Source organism: Patella vulgata, chromosome 1 (assembly GCF_932274485.2).
Source record: "Patella vulgata chromosome 1, xgPatVulg1.2, whole genome shotgun sequence".
Lineage (NCBI taxonomy): Eukaryota > Metazoa > Mollusca > Gastropoda > Patellidae > Patella > Patella vulgata.
The window spans coordinates 25,665,519-25,690,473 of NC_065879.2; the positions used below are offsets into that span (position 1 = coordinate 25,665,519).

A 24,955-nucleotide genomic window follows, 5' to 3' on the forward strand; every position below is an offset into this window, starting at 1 on the left:
ATCACATTCAGGCAAGACGTCGTTGGTGTAGGGATCGTCAACACTGGGATAATCGACGCGGGAGCAATGTGATGTTTTCAGATGAGTCAAGGTTCACTGTTGATTTTTTGGACAGACGTAGGAGGGTGTGGCGTCGTCGAAACGAGCGCTTCCAAGACGTTAACGTCATCAGACATGATCGATTTGGGGGTGGTTCTGTTATGGTGTGGGGAGGCATCACTGTTGCTGGAAGAACGGCTTTACATGTTGTTGCAGGGCGTGTTACAGGCCAGTACTACCGGGACAACATCTTGGCAGTCCAGGTTGTGCCGTTCGCACGACGTCATGGCCGCCGTTTCATCTTCCAGGATGACAACGCAAGATGTCACAGGGCCAGGATCGTTACAGGTTACCTCCAACAACAGAACATCACCACATTACCTTGGCCAGCACTGAGTCCTGACCTCTCCCCCATCGAGCATGTCTGGGACATGCTTGGACAGAGGTTACGTCAACGTCAACAACGTCCTGCCAATGTCCAAGAACTTGCTGCTGCGTTGCAACAGGAATGGGACAATCTGGACCAAAATGACCTTAGACGTCTCATTAGGAGTATGCCACGTCGCATCAATGCTTGTTTGGCAAACAGAGGAGGATTTACCCGTTACTGACTTGGTTGTGATGCTGTGATAACTTTGCTGTTTGATCCCGGGTATCATTTTACCCTTATAATGGTCAGTCTGTGCCTTACTTAGTCTAACGATCATTTGGAATAAATCGATGAATGTGAACTTCATTTCATTTTGTCATTTGTTTCTTCGTCAGTTTCATTAGGTGACTTTAATAACACTTAAAAATCAAATATCCCCTACTTTTTTTGAATAGTATATATGAATTCGGTGTGCTTGAGGGAAAATTTGCCAGGACAGCGGTGCTTCTGCCTACTGTTATTTCAAATTCCGATTGGCAAGCTTCTTTGTCCTGCATGGCTGAAAATTACAATGAGCTCGGATCAAACACAGGACCTCCAGGTCAGAGAGCCAAGTCTTACACGCTGAGGTACTGTGAATATATTAATATGTTACACATATTAAAAATACATTGCTATATATGCCATACACTTTTGAACATAAAATTATCTTAAAGTAATTAGGTTTAAATTATAAGCCTACTGATCAGATACTCATACAACAGGGTACAATGAGAAAATTTGACACTTGAAATGTCAGTATGTGTTAATATTATAATTATTGTAATTAATGAGCTATATAAAGTGTATGTAAGTATATAAAGATTTATTTTTGTGTGATGTAGAATATAATGAATATTAATAAAGATATACTAATTACACTACAAGCACTTAAGGCACACCAAGCCAGACTGGTAACATGCATATCAAAGTAAAAAAAAATATGTCGTATAAGGCCTATTTTAATTTGTTATTATTTAACTTTGCACATCCTAGTAAAATAGCTACACCACGATTGGGCTGATTTGTATGTAAAATTATTATTACTTTATTTTTCAACCTCACATAAAATATTGATGTGAAATCACTTAGGTTAGAATTGCTCAGATGCATTATGTGGGAGCTATATCTGCCTATTGCGCTTTTTATGGCTTCAAATCTGATCTTAATTTTTCACATCTAAAAATTGGGCTACTCTGTGTAAATCAGTATACTCCAGAAAAAATTGTCTGTTGCCCAAGCATTGATACAACCACCCTACCCTAGATTGTAGGTACCAGATGAAACCAGGTTTAAAAGGAAAACAAAATGACAGAGAAAGAAAGGATCAAAGGTCGCGGCCTGCGCATTGTGCCGTAATTTGTTTATCTCGCTTATATGGATATGGTTTCCTTGTGACCGATTGGTTTAACGCGTAAGGTCTATCATTGAGTCAAGGGGCGAGGTTTCGATTTCATTCTTGTACATGACAAGAAGTAAGGTCGCCTGTCCAACCTCAAGGGTTATCTCCGTGTCCTCGATTTCTTTCCACTGCAAATAAAAATGCCGGTAAAAGTTTGGGGTGGGGTCTATGATAAATAAATAAAATGTAAATATAATTGTTTGGATTAATGGTCTTTTACTGACATTAAAATTACCAATGTCACAATTTATACAATTGCTCTGATATATTTTGATGACGATGACAATGCGAAAGTATGTGCTATGTGCCGCGTAAATGCAAAAAGTCAACATGTTCGTGTTTTATTTTAATGACTATTCAGCTTATTAATGTCACTAACGATCTTAAATATTATCTTACTACAAGTGGCAGTAATAAGCTGAAAGTGCGATAAGAATAGTAGCCCGGACTGTACAACGCAGTGGGCGCTTACTACTGGCCCCTGTATCAATTAAATTCACTTGATTTGATTTTGTTGTTTATTTCTTGCAATGCCTGTAGTTTGTCTTGTATGCAGGTCCTCCTGCACTAACTATTAGACGTGAATTTGCATAAGCTACCCCCGCACCAAATTTCAGCCCAGGGACAGCCCTAGTGTAGCCGCCAACCCTAAACAGACAAACGACAGTCACAAATATTACAATCTGATTAAATACTGATGTATATTTCGTTTCGTTTTTTTATACTTTCGATGGCCTCTATGACATGAAGATCTGACTAGATGTTATGGGAGGTCGCGTCAGGGGTCAAGCGTTGACGTTTCTAGTGGTTTACCCAAAGTTCCGTGCACAGCACGCCAAAAACTCGCCGTAACAGACCGTTTCATTGGCTTATTCCTCACATCAAGCAGAACGCCTGTTATATAACAACTCTTCCAGATCCTAGTGTTGTGAAGACAAGTAAAACGAAATTTAAAACAAAATGAAATTAGTATAGATACAGGAATGGGAATACGGGTTTGCGGGAGCAATTGTTAAGTTACCAGAGACGGATTGTGGGCCCTGCCCCCTGATTCTAGGGATTCCACCTCCACCCGCGACCCCACCCCAACCCCACCTCCCCGGCGCGAGAAAATATCATAGGCTACTTAAGGCTCCTCTTCAGCCCACCACTGTAAATTGAAGAAGCAATATTATGTTAGATAATCCATTTTTAAATTAAATTATTAAATCGCGATCTAGAGAGTTGATTATAACTATCATATATCGTGTGAATAAATGTCTAATTAATTTATATAACATTTGAGGCCAAAAGAAAGATCTTCAGTAAGTAGATTTAGTTCTTACATTATATAATGCATCTTTGATAAAAAAAAATGTTTTAGTATTTGGTTGTATACCCCACTGCCGTGACCATCAAAATAAAAGGGGCTAACAAAACAACGAACTAGTTTTAATGAGATTTGTATTTGTTAGTATATATAACAACAGGGACACTATATTACATACAGTATATTATAAGTGCTGAGTACAGGATAGACATCGGTACATACATATACATATATACATATATTATATATATATAATGTTACTTCCTGCTATAGGAGAGGTGATTTCCTGTAGATATAGAGTATTGAGTGTAATATTTCTTCTGTGGTATAATAACAGTTTAATTTCTACACCCAATTTCACCTGTTACAAGAAACTATTTATATGATTTCTTCCCAGATATATTTTAGTGAATCAAACGGGGGTTAATTCTATGTGCGCGAACCTTTATCCTAGATCAGTACAACGAACTGAATCGCGGGACTGTTTTGCAGTATAACAAACGTGGTTGATGATAATTATATCCCCAAATTCCACGTGATTCACAAGTGCTCGATAATTTCTGCTTTAAATACTTGCCGAAATTATAGTGGTAAATAATCGTCAATCGCAAACAACTGAACAACCCTGTTAAGCAAAGGGCTCAATATTCTGAGCTGAAATCTTACAAACAACTTATTTAGGCTACTTCTACATGCATTTAAACCCATTTTTTTTATCAACGGGTATGTTCTGAAATGTGGGACATCAGATTTACGATAAACTTTAGAAATCACCCTTTACGTTACCAAAGTGGAAATGGGGCTTTAAATAGAGTTAAAGGAACTAAACCTCTAACTTGATATTATCCACAAAATTCAATATTATCCATTAAAAACACGAATCAAACTTCAATATCTGGTCCATTTCCACCAATATTGATGTTATCTTAACGAGAAAATCACTTTGTATACACTGATATTGTATTAATTCCTGCTTTTAGACCAATTTTCAGGTATTTTAAGGTTCCAAAGTATAGAGTCATACGCTCTTTAAAATTCCTTTTGTCTAAGTCTGCATGTATAAATATACTGCGGTAAATTCGCATGCAGTAGACCCACTACCCCCCCCCCCCCAACAGGACCAGTCCTAAAATTGCACGGGCACGCTATAACAATTATAGTAATTGGTAAATAGCAGCTGTTACAAAAATATAGGTCAATATATTAAATTGTTTCGAATGCATTGCTGAAGCCTTTGCAATCTTACAAACTAGAACCCATAAAATATTCCTTTATGAATACATTTTAATATCGAACAATGACTTTCCACACAAATGTTCTGAAAAGTAAACATAAGAGCATCATAGAGTAATAATATATTTGCTCTTCATTCATTCGATACACATCTAATATTTCAAAATGAATCTGTTCGTGTCATACTTCAGTTAATTTAGTGTGTATGGCGTTATGGCCCACTTTCTGGCCTTTTTGTCGAATTAAATGTATGTAGGCTTTACATCATCACCATTATTGTGTAACCCTAGCTTTAATACTTTAATAGAATTTTGCCAGGTCACTTAATATTCGGAAATGCTCGATGACTCATTTTGTCTACACAGTTTTGTTTAAAACAACCTATAATCTTAAATAGAAATTATCATTATAAACAGGCCCACGGAAATTCTATGAAATCTCTGTATCCAATTTCAACCGGTCATAACAGTACAACTACATAGGATTCGGTAATGTTGAAAGAAAGAGGCACTATTTTTGATAACTGTGTCACCTAACACATCCTCATATAGGCACAAAAATGACATTGCTCGATCCGCTCGACAGATTTTTAATTAATTCATTTGTGCACCGATATTAAACTTTAAGAAAACACAATCCTCGAATAGTCGTATATTCTGCATATTCCCGAAGCTCCAGAAATTTCCAGTGGGATTAGGTCTAATCAATCGTGGCTAAGTGGGTAAGACGCCAGCTCGCTAGCCTGGAGATCGGGTGTTCGATCCCTGCATTGGCCGAGAAAGTTCATCCAGATTTTCCGGCGTGGTTCTCCCTTGTCAGTAATGCAGGACGGAGGGGCTGACAAGGAAAGCTGTCTAGTCGTTCGGATGGGACGAAAAACCGAGGTCCCGTGTACACATTGGCGTGCAGGTCAAAGATCCCTTGGCAGTTGGAATTCGATATAAGAGTAGGCCGTAGTGCCGCTGTCCGGGCAAAATTTCCCTCATAGCACACTGTATGGCGTATGCCCGTCTTCATTAGCCCAGGTTAGGTGCAGAACAGTAGAACGTTAAACTCCATTTCATTTCATTTCATTTCTAATCAATCGAAACACTGAGTATGACATTCTGTGTCAATTGAAAGTTTATCAGGTTCAAGTGTATAACTGCACGTTAATTACCGCAACTCGAATTCACATAAATACTTATTTAAAAATAAGTTATATAAATTGACAGAAACCCCGTTAACCGGAATAATGCAGGATAACTGTTATTAATAAATTTCTGGCAAGTACATGTAAGACATTTAAAATGATGTCCGAACATTTACACTTAACAAGCGATAAATTATCCATGACCGTAAATCGCGTTATCTTTAGATTAAATTTTCACGGTATGGTGCCGAAGGTTCAATTTCCTTTGCATCAGGTTGTACTGGAGACAAATTAGTGTCTTTCTGTTGATCTACCGTTCCTTGACCATTCACAGAAGATGGTTCGTCGCTATGGTTTGTTCTGGACGGCTGTCCGTCCGTCTTTAGCGCGGTTTCTCCAGGTTGCTTTGGCTCGGGTTTCCTTGCAGTTGTTGGATGCTCAGCCGAACTCGTGCCATTCACATCAGTGGGTGTGTTTGGGTTGCTGTATGTGTTTGGTGGATGTGTCACACCAGTATTAATACACGTACGGGTGCCATGAAATTGTCCCGTATCCGAAGAAAATGCTGTATTCGACGTCCCTGTGTTGCCATAACAGGCTGGGAGCTCTTGTCGTACAGCAAGTAGAGTGGCACCAGGTCGGGCTCCCCGTTGGCATGGTGGTTGTTGTTCTAGTTCATCGTTAAAGTACACCAAGAGCAGCAAAAACAACGCCACAGGCAAAAGAATGGCTATAAGCATAATCATCATCTGATCAACTGAAATATGGGTGAAAAGATACAAGGATTACAACTTATATTGTGATGAATATAAGCCTATTTTAATACAATTTTTCGGGCTTTTAAACACCTCTTTACGTAAATAAAATGCATGGCATAATCTTAAAATATTAAATCATCAGATGTAGTAACTCACATTACATTGAATTACACACCAAGGAATATGGCGAAGTGCCCAACTATACAAAAGTTGTACCAGTTGATTCAGAAAAATATGATTGGCAGATTCTGATGATCAGTTGGACAGAACACCATATTATATTCTGTTGGCGAAGAAAGAAGTCAAATTGGATAGAGCACAACAGGCGAAATGAAAATGCTTTATAGTTTCTATTCCGGATACGACCTCTTTGATTTTGCTGTTTTTGTTATATTTGACGTGTTCATATATTATGTTTTTAAATGTGGGTTCCCGTCTGCATTAAAATTGGAAGGCAAAAACGAAACTAAAATTAGTAATTAAAGCTATTTCCGTTGGATTTTTCGAGATGAAACTATTTAGAGCTTGTCACTAATCGACATCAAAATTAAATGAAATGAAAGGGTTTATCGTCCTAATCTTCTATAGCAGACGGGCTATATAGAAGAGTGTAATCGAAATAACACTTTAGTTAGACCAAACTAATTCATCACTATTTTTTTAAACCAATTCAAAGAGGGCCGTCTCCTTTACTGTTAAATATCTGCGATGTCAACCAAAACAACTCATATTAAAAGAAACGAATTACCGCCCAGTGTCGCGGTTTGGTTAGGTGCCTTATTTGTTTAGCTGCAAAAACGTAGACCTAATAATAAGCATCCAAAAAGAAAATATGTAAATAAATATAACACCAAATTAATTATTTATACTAATAATAAACAGTTTGGATTGTGACAAACTCTCTAGTGGAGACAATGAAAAAAATGAAACAGCACGATATATCAATCTGCTGTTATAAAATAGTTTCCATGTAAAACACCAAGCAAATAGATATGTAACTGATGCGGTATCACTGAGTTCACAAATACAAGGATAAGCGACATTGTATATTAATAAATAATGAAATAGATAAAGTGAATTGCCGTACTCATTTCTAAACCATATGCCTTCAAACTCGTTCATAAATTATCCGCTTCTTAATCCAGTTAGGGTCTTTTCCATTGAATAAAGTGAAAGTTTTTAGTCCTTGAAATATCCGTTTGTCTAATAAAAAGTAAGACTTAAGTTCGTTCAGTTTATATTCTTTTCTAATAATACATCTGTAATTAATGTTTGGATTGGTCATTTAAATCATTTCATATAATTAAATTTTACACATCTGATGCGCTCTGGTTACTTTTCATTTTAATCTCTCGTCAAAATTTCAACACGTCTTCGCCACTATTATGCGATAATAAGTATATATTGTTACTTTTACAAATATATGCGAAGAAATTATTGAATATTAATCAACTCGAAATGTTTCTAAAATGAAGTCAGTGACAGCTGTGAGCTGTATAGAAATTAATTAGATAAATAATAGATTTATATCACATTAACACACTATTTTTACTCATTCATAGAAATAGAAAAAGAGATCGATTAGAATTCCTACAGATCAGCGGCGGATTTAGGGAGTGACGTTATTATAGGCTTACGACGAACCCCATCCCCTCTTAATAAGCTTAATTACCCCCCCCCCCCAACACACACACACACACAAGTTCTTACCGTAGAATGTAAAGAAGAATTTTATGAGAAAATCTTATACACCAAACCCTATGGCGTCTTTAATATATAGCAGAATACATCGGCTTGATTAAATTTGTTGAAACATAATTATAGGTCAGGACTGTACAAAGAGTTGTGGTGTGAATCCTGTTGTTAGCGTTATAGAATGAATTTGTCTCCCTTTTAACATATTACATCACATTCTTAATAATGAGTTTCCAGAAATCCATTTAAAAAAAATCAGGGACCATAGCCCCCTACATCAGTATAAAAATTTACTTGTTATTGTTAGTCTATGAAAGGTTTAAATTCGGGGCTTTTGGTAGGTTTTGGTGATGGGCGCTTCGGAGGCCCATTAAAAATTGAGCTGGCCTTATCATTTAGCACTAACCCTTAAGAGAGAGAGAGAGGGGGGGGGGGGGGTAGAGAGAGAGAGGAAGAGAGAGAGAGAGCGAGAGTTTAACGTCCACTCGACACAAACTAGGTCATTTCTGGACTAACACATGGTTCAATTTTATTTCAATAATGCGCTTGCGCGCAGTGGTTAGTAGCTACGAGAACGTAGCTAAAAACGTCGAGGTATTCGCGTTTAAATTAATGAAGCGTTGTCTTATCCGACATACACCGCCGTACATCTCCCATTTATGGGGATCACGTGGCTAAGTGGGTAAGACGCTGACTCGCTAGCCTGGAGGTCGGGTGTTCGATCCCTGCATTGGCCGAGAAACTTCATCCAGATTTTCCGGCGTGGTTCCCCCTTGTCAGTGATGCATGACGGAGGGCTGTCTAGTCATTCGGGTGGGACGAAAAACCGAGGTCCCGTGTACATATTGGCGTGCACGTAAAAGATCCCTTGAAGTTGGAATTCGATATAAGAGTAGGCCGTAGTGCCGCTGTCCGGGCAAAATTTCCCTCATAGCACACTGTATGGCGTATGCCCGTCTTCATTAGCCCAGTTCGGAGCAGAACAGTAGGACGCTAAACCCCATTTCATTTCATTTTCATTTAATCTCCCATTTAAAACGGCGTTCATAGTAACGGCTTAACGCCTCGATTTTAAATACGATGATTTATACCAGGATAAATCCTGGATACTAGCAGGATACCCGGCTTTGCTCGGGGGTCATAACTCCGAAACCGGAAGTGGTAGACTAACACCACCTGGCCTATGTTACTCCCCGGTCCGAGCTACCCCTATACCCCAAATTTCAGACTCGGGGCAGACCTAGTGTAGCCGCCAACCCCGAACAGACATACAGACAGTCAAACGACAGTCACAAATATATATATAGATAACAATTTACTATCGTTGTTTTGATGAAAGATATTGTCAAATTTGCGTACTAATTAATACCCGATGTGATTTGTATTGGGCTTTGCTACGTGGAACTATATCACAACATCTTATCTCGAAACACGGAGGGTTGAGAGATGAGGTTTGTTATCTAGGGTCTTTAGCAGTGAGAGGAAACCGGAGGACCCCGAGAAAACTCACGAGGTTGGGCAAGCGACCCTACTCCTTATCACGTACAACCGGGGAATCGAAACCACACCAGTTGGCTCAATGGCAGACCGTACGATACAGCGCACACGTGCTAACCATTCGCCCATTCACGCCCCCCCCCCCGGCACTTACACTCAAGGATTAGACTGTCTCACCCCACTCCACCAAATAGCCTACATATCTGCCACTGCCCAAATGTCTGTGATATTAGACTGTGTTGAAATGAACATTGAAGTTCTTATATAGGCATTTAAAAAAGACAGACGTGAATTCTTTAAAACTTGTATCTCGTTAATGTCAATAGCGGTTGTGGTGGTGGGGGGCTGTTAAGGCACAGCGTCTTGTCCCATGGTCCCGTAGGGGAAGAAGAGACTGAAATGGGCGTATTGATGCAAGGACACCCGTACTACACTATACGTTATATTTACAATAAGACAACACCCAGAATATATCCACCACGGTTAGCATAACATCACCACATGCTTTCTTTCAGTTTTAAAGCCAAATAATCACCTCGAATCGTACCCAACCGCTCTTATTATTTTCATTTCTGCCCTTTCTGGTATTTTACTATTTTTATTTCAATTGAGATATTTAAGATGTCTCAATTGAGCTATTGCACTCAATGATATTTATGATTACATGTTCAACACATTTTCTATTTTGAAAGAAGGTTCTGTATCGTCATTTGTTTTAATAAAAAGATTGTTTAATATATAAATATGAATCCTATACAAGATACACGATATATCTATAATTTAACCATTGCTTCGAAAATTATATTCATTTCAAGTATCATTATCTAGTACTCTTTTGCGTAAGGGGATTTTGACAGTTGGAACTAATATAAGTGTAGGTGGACAAGCCGCCGTCCGGTAAAAATTTCAGCATTTACCCGTCTGCGTTAAGGTTTAAAGGTATAAGAAGTTAACCCCTTTAATTTCCTCCCTGCTTTAGGTCAAAATAAATTATAATGCGTTATATTGATCAGTGACTGGACAGGCTCTATACGATTAAATCTTCGTATCGAAAGATTAAAACGAAAGTCGGCGTGTTGAACTATGTAAATTCCATTTTATTAGCCTCATCAACTGACGGCATTCAAAAAAATCAAATCAAAATAGACATGAGGGATGATGTGTACCCCCACCCCACCCCACCCTCCCTCCAATCCCTGTGAAACAATTATCACCCCAGAAAACGATATTTTACATTACAGCTGTAACAGTCTGTGATTGTTAAGTGCTGTATCAAATTCACTATGCGGACTTACGATCCAGTGGGTCTGCTATAATATGAAGTTCAGATTTATTTTTCTGAAAATTGTGATTACAATTTGACACAGATAAAATAACCACATCAGTATTGTGTTCAGTCTCGTATTAGTGTCAATTATCATAGCAATTATGGTTGCATTCGCTAGACCGACTATAATAAAGACACAACTTTCTAGTGGTGATCATATCGCGAAATCTAATGCTGGCGATTTTTTTGTCACGAACGGGTTAATGGTATATTTCTAGCAAAATAAACACTGTTGACCAAGCGAGTACAATATTGAAAAATTCTGAGATATATTGTATTCACTCCATTATAATAAGCCGAGCTTCAATAGACATGTCTCCTTGAAAACATACGTCACAGACAATTCTGTTTTTCGGCATTTTGTTTTATAAAAGTATATTGTCATTGTCAGGCTAACAGTGTTAATCCAGAGGTAAGAAAGGTCGAGTCAGTGGTAGGGAGCCTGGAGCCGCTATCAACCCCTTATATCAGGTTCCCACTGTCGTGCGATGCGTTATGATCGGATTGTCCCTATATGAGTCCACGATCTGCTACGTGCAAATACATTCGGGTACGTTTCGATAAGGTCAACACGATTACTGGTGGGAACCCACTATAATGATTCGTCTTTTTAATCGTGGTGATCCTATCAGGTCTTATGATATATTCCTTTTTTTGCGATTTTGTTCTAGTCAGGCTTGGATAATATACCCTAATGGGCGGATCCCGGAGATCCATTGGCGGATAGCTGGAATATGGAATTAATTATGGGGGCGCGGGAAAACCGTTTGTATGTACAAGAATAATGCAACATCCTATATTTTGAAAAGAAAAACATCTGACGTAGTTTTTAATATTCTAATTCATTGATTACCAGTAGGGCTGATGTCCTCATAGTCCTAAATTCGCCCCTGCAAGTGTTTTAATAAGCGATTGCATCCAAGTAAAAACTATTGCTTGATTCTGCGTATTTTTGAGTAATTAAGTCCACACTTTCCATTTTATTTCGTAAAACTATATAATAATCAGATATTTTTATTCTTGGTCTAAAAAGAGAAAATTAACTAGAATAATGTTCGTTTTTTATGAATTAAAAAGAAGCCAGACTATTGATATTTTTCTGAATGGCTTAAATGTTTTTTCATTTTCTGTTTCACAAAATGACCTAATACATCACCATATGAGAGATCGTGGAACTTCATAATTAAAGTCAGGTTCATTGTACTTGACTACCGCTGCCACGGACGACCAGTCATAATCGGCGGCGATCAATACGCAGACTTCAACGCGTTAGTACAATTCCAATATAATTCCAATATGGCGGTTCGGTGCCAGACCCGCTAGCAGAAGTCTTAGAAGCGGTGTGTTGTCGTAGCGATGCACAAGTGTGAAGGCTAGATATGTTATCCCATTCCACGCCATGAGTTACAAATGGTGCGTATCATTTTATTTTTTTAGCAATGGGGGTTCTTCTGTTTTGATCATCTAGTTTTGACAGAGGGGATCAAGGTGAGAATAAGATTTAAGGACTGCTCCCCGGGGGTATTCTTTCATAGTTCTTACTCCATGAGAAATAATAATAGTAGACGATACAATAGAATTTGGCGGGAAGATGAGTGATGCTTCCCGCGAAGATATCCAAGATGTGTTTGAACGACCTTTATGAAGCTCTTCGAATGAAATTGTCACTAGGCCTATATTTATTAAAGAAGAGTCCATTCTCGTCTACTGATATACAACTAGTTTTATAAAGGAGGCAAATGCCGGAGATAAGGTTATTTTTTAATGATTAATCTTAAGTGTTTAATGCAAAGGGTCTAGGACAAATAATTACTTAAATATTAGATGAACGCACTTATCTTCCAAGAAGTTCAGCAATTTATTCATTTTTCACAAAAAAAGATTTAAATCTCATTTTCAGCCCTGCACAACGTGCACAATCTGTTCCCCATTAATTCCAAATTCAGATATCTGCTGAATTAAAACATGGTTTATAATAATAAAATAAGATGCGCTGGAAGGGGCAGTCCTTGTGAGTCGGACGTAATTGAATGGTCAAATTCGGGTGTGTAATAATATTTTTCTTAGCTGTATGATTAAGCTACCAGAGAAGTGGTATCGGGTCTACTAAAAGAAAAGCACATCTACATTTCACGTCACTGCTTATTATCAGCGAATTGCTAAATGATTTCATTTCTTATTTTGCAAATAAATGAAGGTCCTTATTAACTTGGCACAGTGGTCATAAAGGCCACTGATTGTAAAGACCGAAAGAAATTCAGTGCGGTACAAGTTTTCTCTAATCATTGACTATTTAGACGAGATTAATGAACAAAGGAAAAGAACAAATGGAACGCCACTAAAACCAAGTCAAGTGACAAGCGTGATAATTTGATTAAATGAAGAAAAGATCCACTTCTGTGGATGAATCTTAAAACCCACTTCAAATAAATATACGAGCATACCAATCAATATTAGTGTGTGGGTCGGTGATTGTTTGGGGCACATTTAACTCAATCCTAAATTTTTCATCATTTCTCTTACCCAAACTCTACAGTTGCTATATCTATACCAAAAACTCGACATTTGCTATATTTATACCAAAACTCGACATTTGTTATTTGTAAACCATTGCATATTATAAAAATAGACACTGATTAGCAGTAAATATTCGCTTGACATCGGTTAATTAGCTCTCAAAATGAAAGGGCGTATGGCTCTATTCTTTGATATCTTAAAATGGACGAAAATGGGCCTAAAAGCACATATTAATGTATACAAAGTGATCTATGTTCAATTTTTAAATTTTTATTGTAATTTCTAATCAATTATGTTCGATAAAATAAGTGAAACGTCCAAATTGACCGGCAGTCGTTTATGCCTGCTAAGTTCATTTTACACGTTTTTTTTTATTATTATTTTGTCGGTTGTGAATCAACCATTACTAAATACTTGCAGGATGTGCTATTCTTTGTTCATTGCCAGTGGTGCCCGAAGCCATAGAATACACAACTCCTGTACTGAATATAAAATGGTGATTGTGTCTTAAAGATACATTATGGGAGATAAGATAAAGAGATGACAGTTCTCGCTATAATAGTTAAAAACTAGATGGTGTAACGGTAATTTGCTGAAAATTTCAGTCAAATTGATCCACTATGAGCCGAGAAAAAAGCAGGTGAAATTTTTGCATAGTCTCGGTCATCATTACTAAAATCATTTTATAAACAGCATAGTTTCGATTATCCACTTTTTCCGATTTAATTATCAACGGCCGTTAGCGGCATATAGGAATCTAATCCAGCCAACATCGATGGCTAGCCTTGACATCGAGAGTTTATTATGGTCTGGATAAGTTAATTAATGTCTAATTGATAATTTAGATAACATTTCAGGCCTAAAGAAAGACTTGTAATAAGCAGATTTTGCTCTTGCATAATGCATGTTTAAGTATTGGATATCAGGGTCCCGTACTGAATTCTAATTCGTGTTTTTAATTTCAAATATTAAGACAAATATTGAGTTAGAGGTTAAGCTCCTTTAACTTGTTTTCCTTGCAAATTAAATTCTAAAACCATTCTTTTGAATATCTGAAAACTAAATAAAGGTGTCTGAAGTATATCTGGATGAAAATATTTCCAGTTTAGTGTAAATGGGTACATGTGCGAAGGCATAAAATGAATAACTGACACCGATTCTCCACGGACCCGTTTGTCATTATGTACACAGACAGAGATCCGTCTACTTCCTACTTCGAGAACAGATCTCTGCCCCGAATGGCCGCCATATCCAAAACTTCGTATACCTTTCTGTAATGCGGTTCTACTCCTTTCCACATCTGTCATATACACAAAGAACAAATAAACCTTTTCAATTTTCAAATTTCAAATTCCCGAACTATATATAGTGTTTTCGACTAAAATCGTCAAATTATGGCTTAAAATGTCGACCAACTAGCTTAGTGCATGTTCTCAAGCGGCGTTAACTGTAGATAGGCAGATAGTTTAGTATGCCAGTTTGTGTTACTACCAGTTATGATGTGACGTCATACGTAGACCTATACAGTATACTGCACGTGAACTTAAATATCAGTCATTTTGCATAGAAGGCTTTCGCACACAGCTAATGAAACAGATTGATTATGTATTTCAAAACTCGACATATAATCATTTGTATCGACATTAGTTATTCGTATAGAAAAATGATATTTTATATATTCGTATACACAAACATCCACATTTATATGGTCATGAAAATGGACACTTGCTATTCGTACACCAATTCGACATAGTTGTCGAAGTTATCAGACGATATTTGGCTTATGAAAAGACGAGTAGAAAGCATTTAAAATTGGCAGGATTGCGAGGCCGTTACATACGTATAAATAAATGTTCATTCTTTCTTTAATTACATGTCTGTTAGAAAGAAACCATTCATCACCCAAACACTTGAAGAAACCGTCTTGATTATTTTTAAAACGGAAATAAACGAGTTATTCCGTTAAATGAAACAGGAATCATATAATTTATTCCATTAAAAGAGTAAAATAATTTAGAAAGACGAATCGTAATTAAGTTGGGTTTTTTTTTTTTGTATCTCGTGTCAATTCATTCCAGTTGTTGAATTCTTCAACCAGAAACACTTGAAAACGTTTATCTTATGTAACAGCTACTAAATAATGAACTAACCAATTAAGTTTTTATATTTCGACTAGAACATGTGACATTACATGTGGGGCGTGTGCATATTAAATGTTCTATTGCTTCTCTACTCGAAAACACATCCGCAACTTTTTATGAATGTAAAAGAACAGCAAAAATGTATAGTGTTAGCTGTGCGAAGTTCTCAAATGGAAATGATATCTAGTTTGCTAGAATGAGTATGTATACTTATACTCACTCATCCCGTCTACGACACTGGCCACTGGGCCTACTTATAGCTAACTGACTGATGCAATGACTTGTTCCTGGATTTCAGGAGTCACTGGGTAAAATCAAATGACGTTTAACGTCCTACTTTTCTGGCTAGTGATTCGAAAATTCTTTTTCGTAAACAGCTACGTACCATCCAAACAACTAGACGCCCTTCTGTGCCACACCCTCCGTCCTGATAATTAATGACAAAGCAGACTGAAACTTTCTCTGACAACACCCGGATCGGACCAGGGACGTCCTGGCTAATGAGCCATCGCCATACTCACTGAGCCACATTAGAAGTCACGTGAATAATACTGTCAGCTTCCGCCTCAACAGCTGAGCCAGATTTAGGGACAGAGGATGTCTAAACACCCCAACAAATGGAAAAAGTAAATCGTAACCCCTCGAATCTCCTGCAATTTGGTTTATATGCTTTTGTCAGTCCCTAGATTCTTGACCGATTTCGTACATTGCCGTGAAAAATACATTTTCAAAATTTAAGCTGTGTAATAAAAAATAAATATTATTATCTAGAACTAAACTTCGGACAAAATATGTATTCATGTGATCGGCATTCTTCTTATTTTATTTTTTCTGTTTTTGTTGAGGTTGTAGAACATTTTCTTATAAATAAGCTTCTCCTGAAACCTTTGCTAAATGTTTTATATTATTATTCTCTATTAATTTAGTCGGTTGTCTTGATACTGAATGGAGCAGAACAGTAGGACGTTAAACCCCATTTCATTTCATTTGAAACGGAATGGCGCCCCTCCGTGCATGTTGTTTTTTCAGATATCAGGACGAATAATTTGGTGGTAGTAGTAAAAGTCCAATTTCTAATAAATTGATGTCATTTTCGTGAAAAGAAATGTTAAGCGACCCATATTGGTATTGTTCCACTCAATTTTTTTACAAACCCGATTTCAAAACATCAATGAAGAGAGAAGCGGCCGCATTGTTAAATTCAATGCAGAAATTTCACAGAATATATTTGTTATTTATGGGGACGAAGTCTTTGCAGAGTATCAAAGAATCTAAGATATTATATTTAACCTTTTCAAGAAATATTTCAAGCTAAGATCATCAGTATGACATAGAACAGACAGTTATCTATGTTTGTGAAAACAGAGATTATTCCTGTTAAATGTTTCTGGAATCTAAGAGAGTATCTCAATACATGGCGGAATCATGTAAAAAAAGAAAAAGACTGAGAAAATCAAAAGGAAAATAATCTTGTTACAAGAACATAAAGATCTGGTTAGCTATATATCTGCTGAAAAACTATGAGAATAGAAAGCTTAAAATTTGATTTTTTGAACCTTATTGCCACGTGAATAAACCTTACATACCCATAGTAATGCCACTACTGATATATATGAATCACAGAACTGATACATGTATATATCTCTGTTACATTATGAGATAAGATACTATGAAATATTCTAGGGAAAGGGCGTTAAAGATGTATTATGCTATGCCGTCCCATAGGCGTAGGAGCTCAAAGTAATTCAGGGGGGCACAAGAGAAAATTGCCCGAAATCAATACCGTTTTTTCGGGCATACATATCATAAGAGAGCTTCGGGCATATTTTCGGGCATGCAGTGGACAAGAAAAAGACGAAAAAATACTTTTCGGGCAGTTTGGATCTCATAGAAATAAGTTAGTTATATTTTTTTCTCTAAACGTTAATAGAAAAAAAAAGGTCGTCGAATTTTTCATTGCCCGAAAATAAATGACTGTTCCCTGATCTCTATTCATAGTGTACTATCACGTGAACAGGCGGGTGGTGGGGATGTAACGCCGAGAAGTAAACATTATTGGAATGTTCAAGATGCATTATGTAAGATTTAGACAAAGAGCTGACCGTTCCTGCTATAATAGTTCAAAATAGATAATAAAAACGAATATATTGAAAATTTCAATCAAACTTTATTCTGAGCAATGTTATGAGTTTTTGAAGTTTTGACAAGAAATAGCTGAATGTCAAGCCACGAAGTCTCGATTACCAGTCCTTTTTAGTGTGGGACGTCCATTTTAACGTTAACCGATTACATGGTCTAATCCATTCGAAATCTAACCACCCGATGATCTAGCTAGCTAATTATTGGATTATTGGATAGGTGTCTAAAAAATAATGTATTTAACATTTGAAGCCAGATTTAGCTCTTACATAATGCATCTTTCAGAAACATAATGCATTTCATGTCAGATATTTCCGATATGCTAAAAAAACGTTAATGGTGTTTAATTTGCGTGAGTCTATACTTAAAGATCATAAGTAAGTTCTTACTGATAAAAACGAGAAAAAAGTATATGTCGCCAATGGGGGGAACATAAAACTGTACAGAGTTAATATGCACTCAAGTATAGAATTGAATATAAACCGTATCACTTACTGTATATACACGACATGGGTGGATACAAAAACCTCTTTGATAATTGAAACAACAAAAAATGTGGAATGAACCCTTTTACAGCGGATTGGTCCATTTCACAGACAATCAACTTATAAAAGACTGATTGAGAGAAACAAACATGAGTTGTGTCTATGCTGTGTCAAGAACGAGCGCCTTTAAGCGCGTGCTTGTTAGTCTTCGTAAGAATTATAAAAAATTGTTTGTAAGAAGTGAGAATATATAGTCAAAGGTTTTACAAACTTATATGTGCTCAAGAAAGTTTGTTGATACGAAATTAGAAAGATCGTTTACTAAAGGTCGCTTTTCAAAGCTGTGTTTATGTTAAATGTCGTGTTTGCAATCTTCAGACGTTGCTAAAGAAGTAGTATTTTGAGTGTAGTGAAGAAAAACCACGGTGCTTGATGAGGTTAATACCAGAAGCTTTAATATAAACGGTAAGACTTTTTATATATTTTATGGTATTGTAAATAACTAGTTCACGAATTCATTCATCATTTGTTCATTCATAGCTTTATCTTTATTCAGCAGTGTGTTGTTTATTCATAATAGTGAGCTGTTTGTGCTATCATAATCTCTTTAATAAAAGGAACCCTCTTGTATCGTATTTTATTGCTTGGGGGTGAATCTTTACCCCCTTATTCATGGGGTACTGTTAAAAGAATTGTTTTTGTAATAGGGGAAATGCAACAATTACGGCGAAACGCGTATTAACAGTAGATGTATTTTATTTCACAGATTTCAAGCGCTCAAATATGAAATGATATTGGGCATCGAAACCGTTCGGAAGTCTTGATCACTGCAGTTACATGTATGATACCAAAGACAATGAATGCGCTCTTTAAGATTTACACTATCTATATAAAAGTTTATTTTCAATGCGTCCTTTATGGGGAGCCAGGGTTTCTCAGTGAGTAAGGCGCTGGCTGGCTAACCTGGAGGTACCGGTCTTGGCCGAGAAAGTTCCTCGGATTTTCCGGCGTGGTTTCTCATTGTCATTGCTGTAGGAACCGTCTGTAGTTGTTCGGCTATTACGCAAAAACCGAAATCTTGCCTTGGTGTGCACGTGAAAGAACTTGGAATTTGAAATAAAAGTAGGCCGCAGCGCTGCTGTCTTCTCAAAAATATCCCTTATATATATAGTGCTCTGCATGGAGTATGCCCGTCTTCTTTAGGACGCTAAACTCCATTCAGTTTCATTTGTGCCTTTATGGCCCTAGATTTGCACAAAGAGTTAACCGAGATTGGTACCAAACGTTAAAGGATTTTTCTTCCAAACAAGGAGAGAGAGAGAGAGAGAGAGGTTTAACGTCCACTCGACACAAACTAGGTCATTTCGGGACTAACATGGTTTAATTTTATTTCAATAATTCGCTTGCGCGTATGGGTCTTTAGCAGTGGGAGGAAACCCGCGAGGTTGGACAGGCGAACCTGCTCCTTGTCACGTACAAACTGGGAATCGAAACCACACCAGTTGACTCAATGACAGACTTTATGATACAGCGCGCACACGCTAACCATTCAGGCCCCCCCCCCTCCAAACAAGGAATCGTAAATACTATATAGTATATTCCGAATCTTTCATATTTGTCCGAGGAGTTCACATAGAACATCTGCATAGACGATATGGAACTACACGTTATCTGTCACCCAACCGTAAGTAATGCGTTTAAAACAGTTCTATATATCTGCATTGACGAAATGGGACTACACGTTATCTGTCATCCAAACATAAGTAATGCGTTTATTGGAATTGAACGAAGTATGCCAGATGATGCATGTAAATTAATATAACCTTTAATACCTGAATACAAGTATATACGCTAATAGACCAGGTGGACGGCACTATCAACTTTATCACTATTATAACTAGTGTATATAAAATGTCAAGTTCATAGGTCAATATATTTTACCAAAGGCTAGGCTCTGATTGATGCCCAAGAATTAACCTTTTGTAAGCTACATGTACACACAATTGTCATTCGGAACCGTTTTAACACATTCTGTCAAATGAACACCGTGTAACAGACAAACATTTTATTAGCTACTTTTAAACTATCTTTTAATTTCTGTCTAGACCGGTGAAACGTTATATTTCGGTATATACTTATTTTGACTGAAAATCTCCGAGAGCGAACTAGAACCTTCGTTTAATTGAATAACACATCGGAGGAGTTAGGTTTTTGAATCTCCTAAATTATGGTACCAACTAACATTTTGTATACTCGAGATATGCTTTTCACCTTCATCATTTATCATTTGCTTTGTTGTAGGCCTCCACATACGCGTGGGTTTATTATTGTAAATTACGTCATAGTTACAAGTGTTTTCAACTAAAACACATAGTGTTTCAGTCACACAAAAAATCGACCACAGATCATGTACGTCTCTCTTTAAATTTGTTAACCTTTTCTCAGTAGATGTAACCACATACCACCAGGAATTGGTACCGGAGAACAAACGATGCACAGGAATGAAATCTGTATGTTTTTATTCGATACACACTCGGCGATGATAGAGGGATTTTGGTGATTAAAGGATGTGTGTTGTTTGTTTTGGGTTGAACTGGAAAATATGTTTCAGACAAGAGTTAATGCAGTCTGCAGTCTCTGTTCAGAGAAGATGGTCTGGTATTCTGTGTCTTGTGAAGAAACAGTTTATTTTAATACTTTCAAAAACTCCACCAATGAAAAATCAAACTGTCAATAGACAATATCTAAACCCTGCGCCCCCCCCCCCCCACACACACACACACATCCGCCCCCGGGATCCCGAGACTTTAACCACCACCGAAGGGAACGGTAGCCGAATGTCGTCTGTAAAGTCATAGTCGGTTCTTTAACTTTAGAGTTCGAGAGGTGCTCAATTTTTCTAAAATAATTACATCGATCTTGTAGATAAATTGCCTCCACTGAAAAAAACTCAGGCAGTGTTATAAAGGTTTGTATGTTCGAAGTATGTATGTACAATTTCCTAAAATGATATACCTTCGTCCCATGTTCCATTATAGTCCTGTCCTATCTAATTTTGGAAAGCAGATTAGATTAGTGATCTGTGTAGTTGTGACTATTATAACGTATATTAATTTATTTTTTCCACTTGCTAAATACACTGTAGCTGTATCACTTCTCACTAGTCATATCTGGTTTCAAACCTATAAGTGGTGTCGTGCACACCTTAGGACATTTTCACTCCATGTAGAACGCCCCATACCGCTTCGTATTGGAAGAGCTCATATTGTATGTTTGTATTTGATAGAGAATGATTGAGCCTTTTCACCTATTACAAAGGTTCCCCGGGTCAGCGCGCACTGTAGGTTTGATGAAAATTTGTTGTTTTAGCATAAAAAAATGAAATGTTTATTTTCTTACATCTTAATTGTCGGCGGTTACATTTGCACGTGTAAATTGAAACAGAGTGTAAACGGTTTTACTTATGTATGGAAATAAACTAAGTATTGGCAAATATTTTAGGTAAATAAATATTACGTCTACGGTTAATAGATTCTCTATTTTATAAATTTATTCTGTTTATCACTTTATTGAAGACAATGGCATTAAATGTTAGCTAATGTCACGTGGAATGATATATTGATAGTGTGCATTGCAAGTCTTAGAGTGTGCTTTACAAGTGTACAGAGAAGAGACGATAGTTTTAAATTTATACATAATGCAGTTCGCAGATGTTATAAGAGCACATAAAAAGGCCATGTATCACAGCTGTATGTATGCATACTTAAAAAATAGTCAGTGTTTATTATATGCACTTAAATCATTTAATTCAAATCGCAAGTATTTAGGGTTCACCGCTATTTGGTGTAATTTTCGAAGGGGTGTTTTGGGGGTGGGAGGGGGGTGGGAGGTCTTTGTTATACGTCCCCTGTCCGTCCGTCCGTCCGTCCGTCCGTGTCCGTTCACAATTTGTTTTTGGACACTCTACAGGTCACAATTCTTATCCGATTTTGTCGAAACTTGAAATATTGGTTAATCTCCAAAAGATTTCGATTCCACGTTTTAGCTTTTGGACACTTTAGATGTCACAATTTTTATTCGATTTAAATGAAACTTGAAATGTATGTTTATAATCCAATCTGATTAAAATACAGATCTATATTCCGTTTCTTTTTTTATATACTTTTGATAGCCTACAATGACGATTTGACCAGTTGTACTGGAAGGTCTCGTCAAGAGGTCGTACGAACGGCTAATCCCTCACGCCTTCCAGATCCTAGCGTAGTACAGACCAAAAAAAACAAGATTTTGAACTATAAAAACGAAACGAAATAGGATCTGTGTTTTAACCAGATTGATTATAACCCCAAGATCTTGGTTTCTTTCGACATTCGCCCATATCGAACCGCAACTTCCTGGATTATGGTCCCTGACTGTATGAAAAATCGCGTTTTTAACTTGTGCATATCGGACCGTAAGTTCCTGAATTAAGGCCCCTGATTGTATGAAAAATCGCGATTTTAGCTTGTGGATTCTCTATAGGTCATAATTTTTATCCGATTTTAAAAATCGTTTAAATATATCACCGATACACCCTGATGGTGATTGTGGTCGAATTTCGTAAAAATCGGACCGAAACTGTCCGACAAAATGGCCACTCGTTGAACACAAATAGTGTAAAAGTATGTAATACCAAGGTTGTGGACCCGCTAGGGGTCACAATTTTTGTCTGATTTTAATGAAACTTAAAATATATGTTTATATCCCAAAGATCTCGGTTCCTTTTGATTTTCACGCATATCGGATCTTAACTTCTTGGATTATGACCCCTGATTGTACAAAAAAATCCAGTTCTTAGCTTGTGGACCCTCTAGAGGTCACAATTTTTATCCGATTTAAAAAAAAACATTTAAGTATATCAGTGTTACAACCTAATGACGGTTGACTGATAATCAGACTGAAATTGCCCGACAAAATGGCCGCTCCTTGTACGCAAATAGTGTAAAAGTATGTAATATAAAGGTTGTGGGGCTTCTAGAGGTCAGAATTTTTATCTAGTTTTGATGAAACTTAAAATATATGATTATATCCCAGAGATTTAGATCCCTTTTGATATTTGCGCATATCAGAGCATAACTTCCTGGATTATGTATCTTGGTTGTAAGAAAAATCTCTTGCAAAATGTGGGCGCAAGATGAATACTTTGCCTGGCAACCGCTGGTTTTTGATTTGTAAACGATATCATTAATTGCATTAGTGCACTATAAATAATCCTATTTATGACAGAAAACGTATTTTATTTTATGTAGTTGAATGTAATTTCTGGGAGTATCTTACAACCCTTACAGTAGGATATGGTGTGAATATGCGACAATATTTTGTTCCGCCTGATCTCAGCATGTTTACTTCAAATGTTTCACCTACATGTATATAACATTTTTTTCCAAGATGTATGGGGTCATCTGGCAGGGTTACCTCTTGTAGAATGTTATATTTAAAGCCCACATACATTAGCAAAAATTATACGATTTTGATATATACGCCAAAATGATCCGTACTTATTTAATAGTTCCACCCGAAAAATGACACCATCCAGCTTTCATATTTTGTTCCGCCTGATCTCAGCATGTTTACTTCAAATGTTTAACCTACATGTATATAACATTGTTTTCCAAGATGTATGGAGTCATCTGGAAGGGTTACCTCTTGTAGAATACATATATTAGTAAAAAATTATACGATTTTGATATATCCACCAAAATGATCCGTACTTATTTAATAGTTCCACCCAAAAAATGACACCCTCCAGCTTTCATATTTGGACCCCGATGCGTATCTGATATGATACAATCGAAAGTGGTATGAGACAGGGTCAACTAGTAGGGCCAAGTGTATTGATAAATTATACATAAAAGATCGGTTCCACCCAAAGTTAGACAACCCTTCCGGGAATTGACAAATATAAGACTAGTATCATTATATTGCTTTAGACTACAGGGGGTTGGGTTGGGTTATTTTTGTGCATTGTTAAATAATGTTGATTTTGAAAAGATATTTTCTCTACAGTTGTGACCCTATATACTTTAACCATGGATTGAAAAACAGATCACAAAATAATCAATTATTTACCATGTGTCGTACGAGATAGTTAAAGGGAAGGCGAATGTCTTGTGAATGCTGCCATTACCAACGAAAGCATAAAATGTGACTGACAACCTTTATGGAATGCACGGGCGGCATAGCTGCCGTGGGCGTATGTTTCTTTGCTTGGCAACCTATCTTTTTAATTGATTTGTATTCAAATGTAAATGCAGAGTTACATATTCAATAAATGGGTTTAAATGTTAATCAGAGGGAGGTTATCAGTAGAAGAAATTTATTGAGAAATAATCTAATTCAAGAGTTTTACCAAACCCACCCCCAGCTGATGTTCTAACCTTGTCTACATAAAACATTTTATACTTTATTTTTCGATAAAACCATCACTTTTACCCTTAAAAACATTCATCATGATGTATGATAAAAAATGGATTCCCGTGTGTTTAAAGAAATAAAAGATATAATTTATTGATATTGTTCGTATAATGATGTGTTTAAGGACATTATGAATCTGGATATATTTTGATATGGGTTATCGTGATTTAAAGTAGCTAAGTCTCTAACTCAATATCATCCAAAGTCTTCGACATTGAAAACACGAATTATTTGTCAATTTAAAAGGACACTGATGTTGTGATCTTACCGGGAAAAGATGGGCTTCTGATATCCAATATTTAAGACAAAATAAACAATTTAACATGGGTACATAAATCGTGTGTCATAATGCTTTTCAGTACCATTTTAAACAAGGGACTCGAAGAACGAGGCTAGACATATTCCACGAGTCATGCCAA

At 36.8% G+C, this 24,955-nt stretch overlaps 1 protein-coding gene and 1 long non-coding RNA gene across 4 annotated transcripts in view; one reads left to right on the forward strand and one right to left on the reverse strand.

Moving 5' to 3' along the window:
* Positions 1 to 4,425: 4,425 nt before the first annotated feature.
* Positions 4,426 to 7,657, reverse strand: LOC130010564 (uncharacterized). Its single transcript, XR_008785876.1, has 2 exons — positions 7,370 to 7,657; positions 4,426 to 6,281 (listed from the first exon to the last, which is right to left on the reverse strand). It is a non-coding gene; the product is annotated as an uncharacterized LOC130010564 (long non-coding RNA).
* Positions 7,658 to 12,079: 4,422 nt separating this feature from the next.
* The window catches only part of LOC126808821 (tyramine beta-hydroxylase), a 45,819-nt gene continuing 32,943 nt past the window's right edge, over positions 12,080 to 24,955 (forward strand). The window contains exons 1-2 of one of the 3 annotated variants that reach the window (XM_050533803.1): positions 12,080 to 12,214; positions 18,462 to 18,548. Coding sequence is in view for 1 of the 3 variants with exons in the window: in XM_050533801.1 (XP_050389758.1) it covers positions 12,212 to 12,214 (3 nt within the window). In the remaining 2 variants the exon portion in view is untranslated. Of the gene's footprint in view, positions 12,215 to 18,231; positions 18,549 to 24,955 lie in introns of those variants that run through there. The other 2 variants (XM_050533801.1, XM_050533802.2) reach the window with 2 other exon arrangements.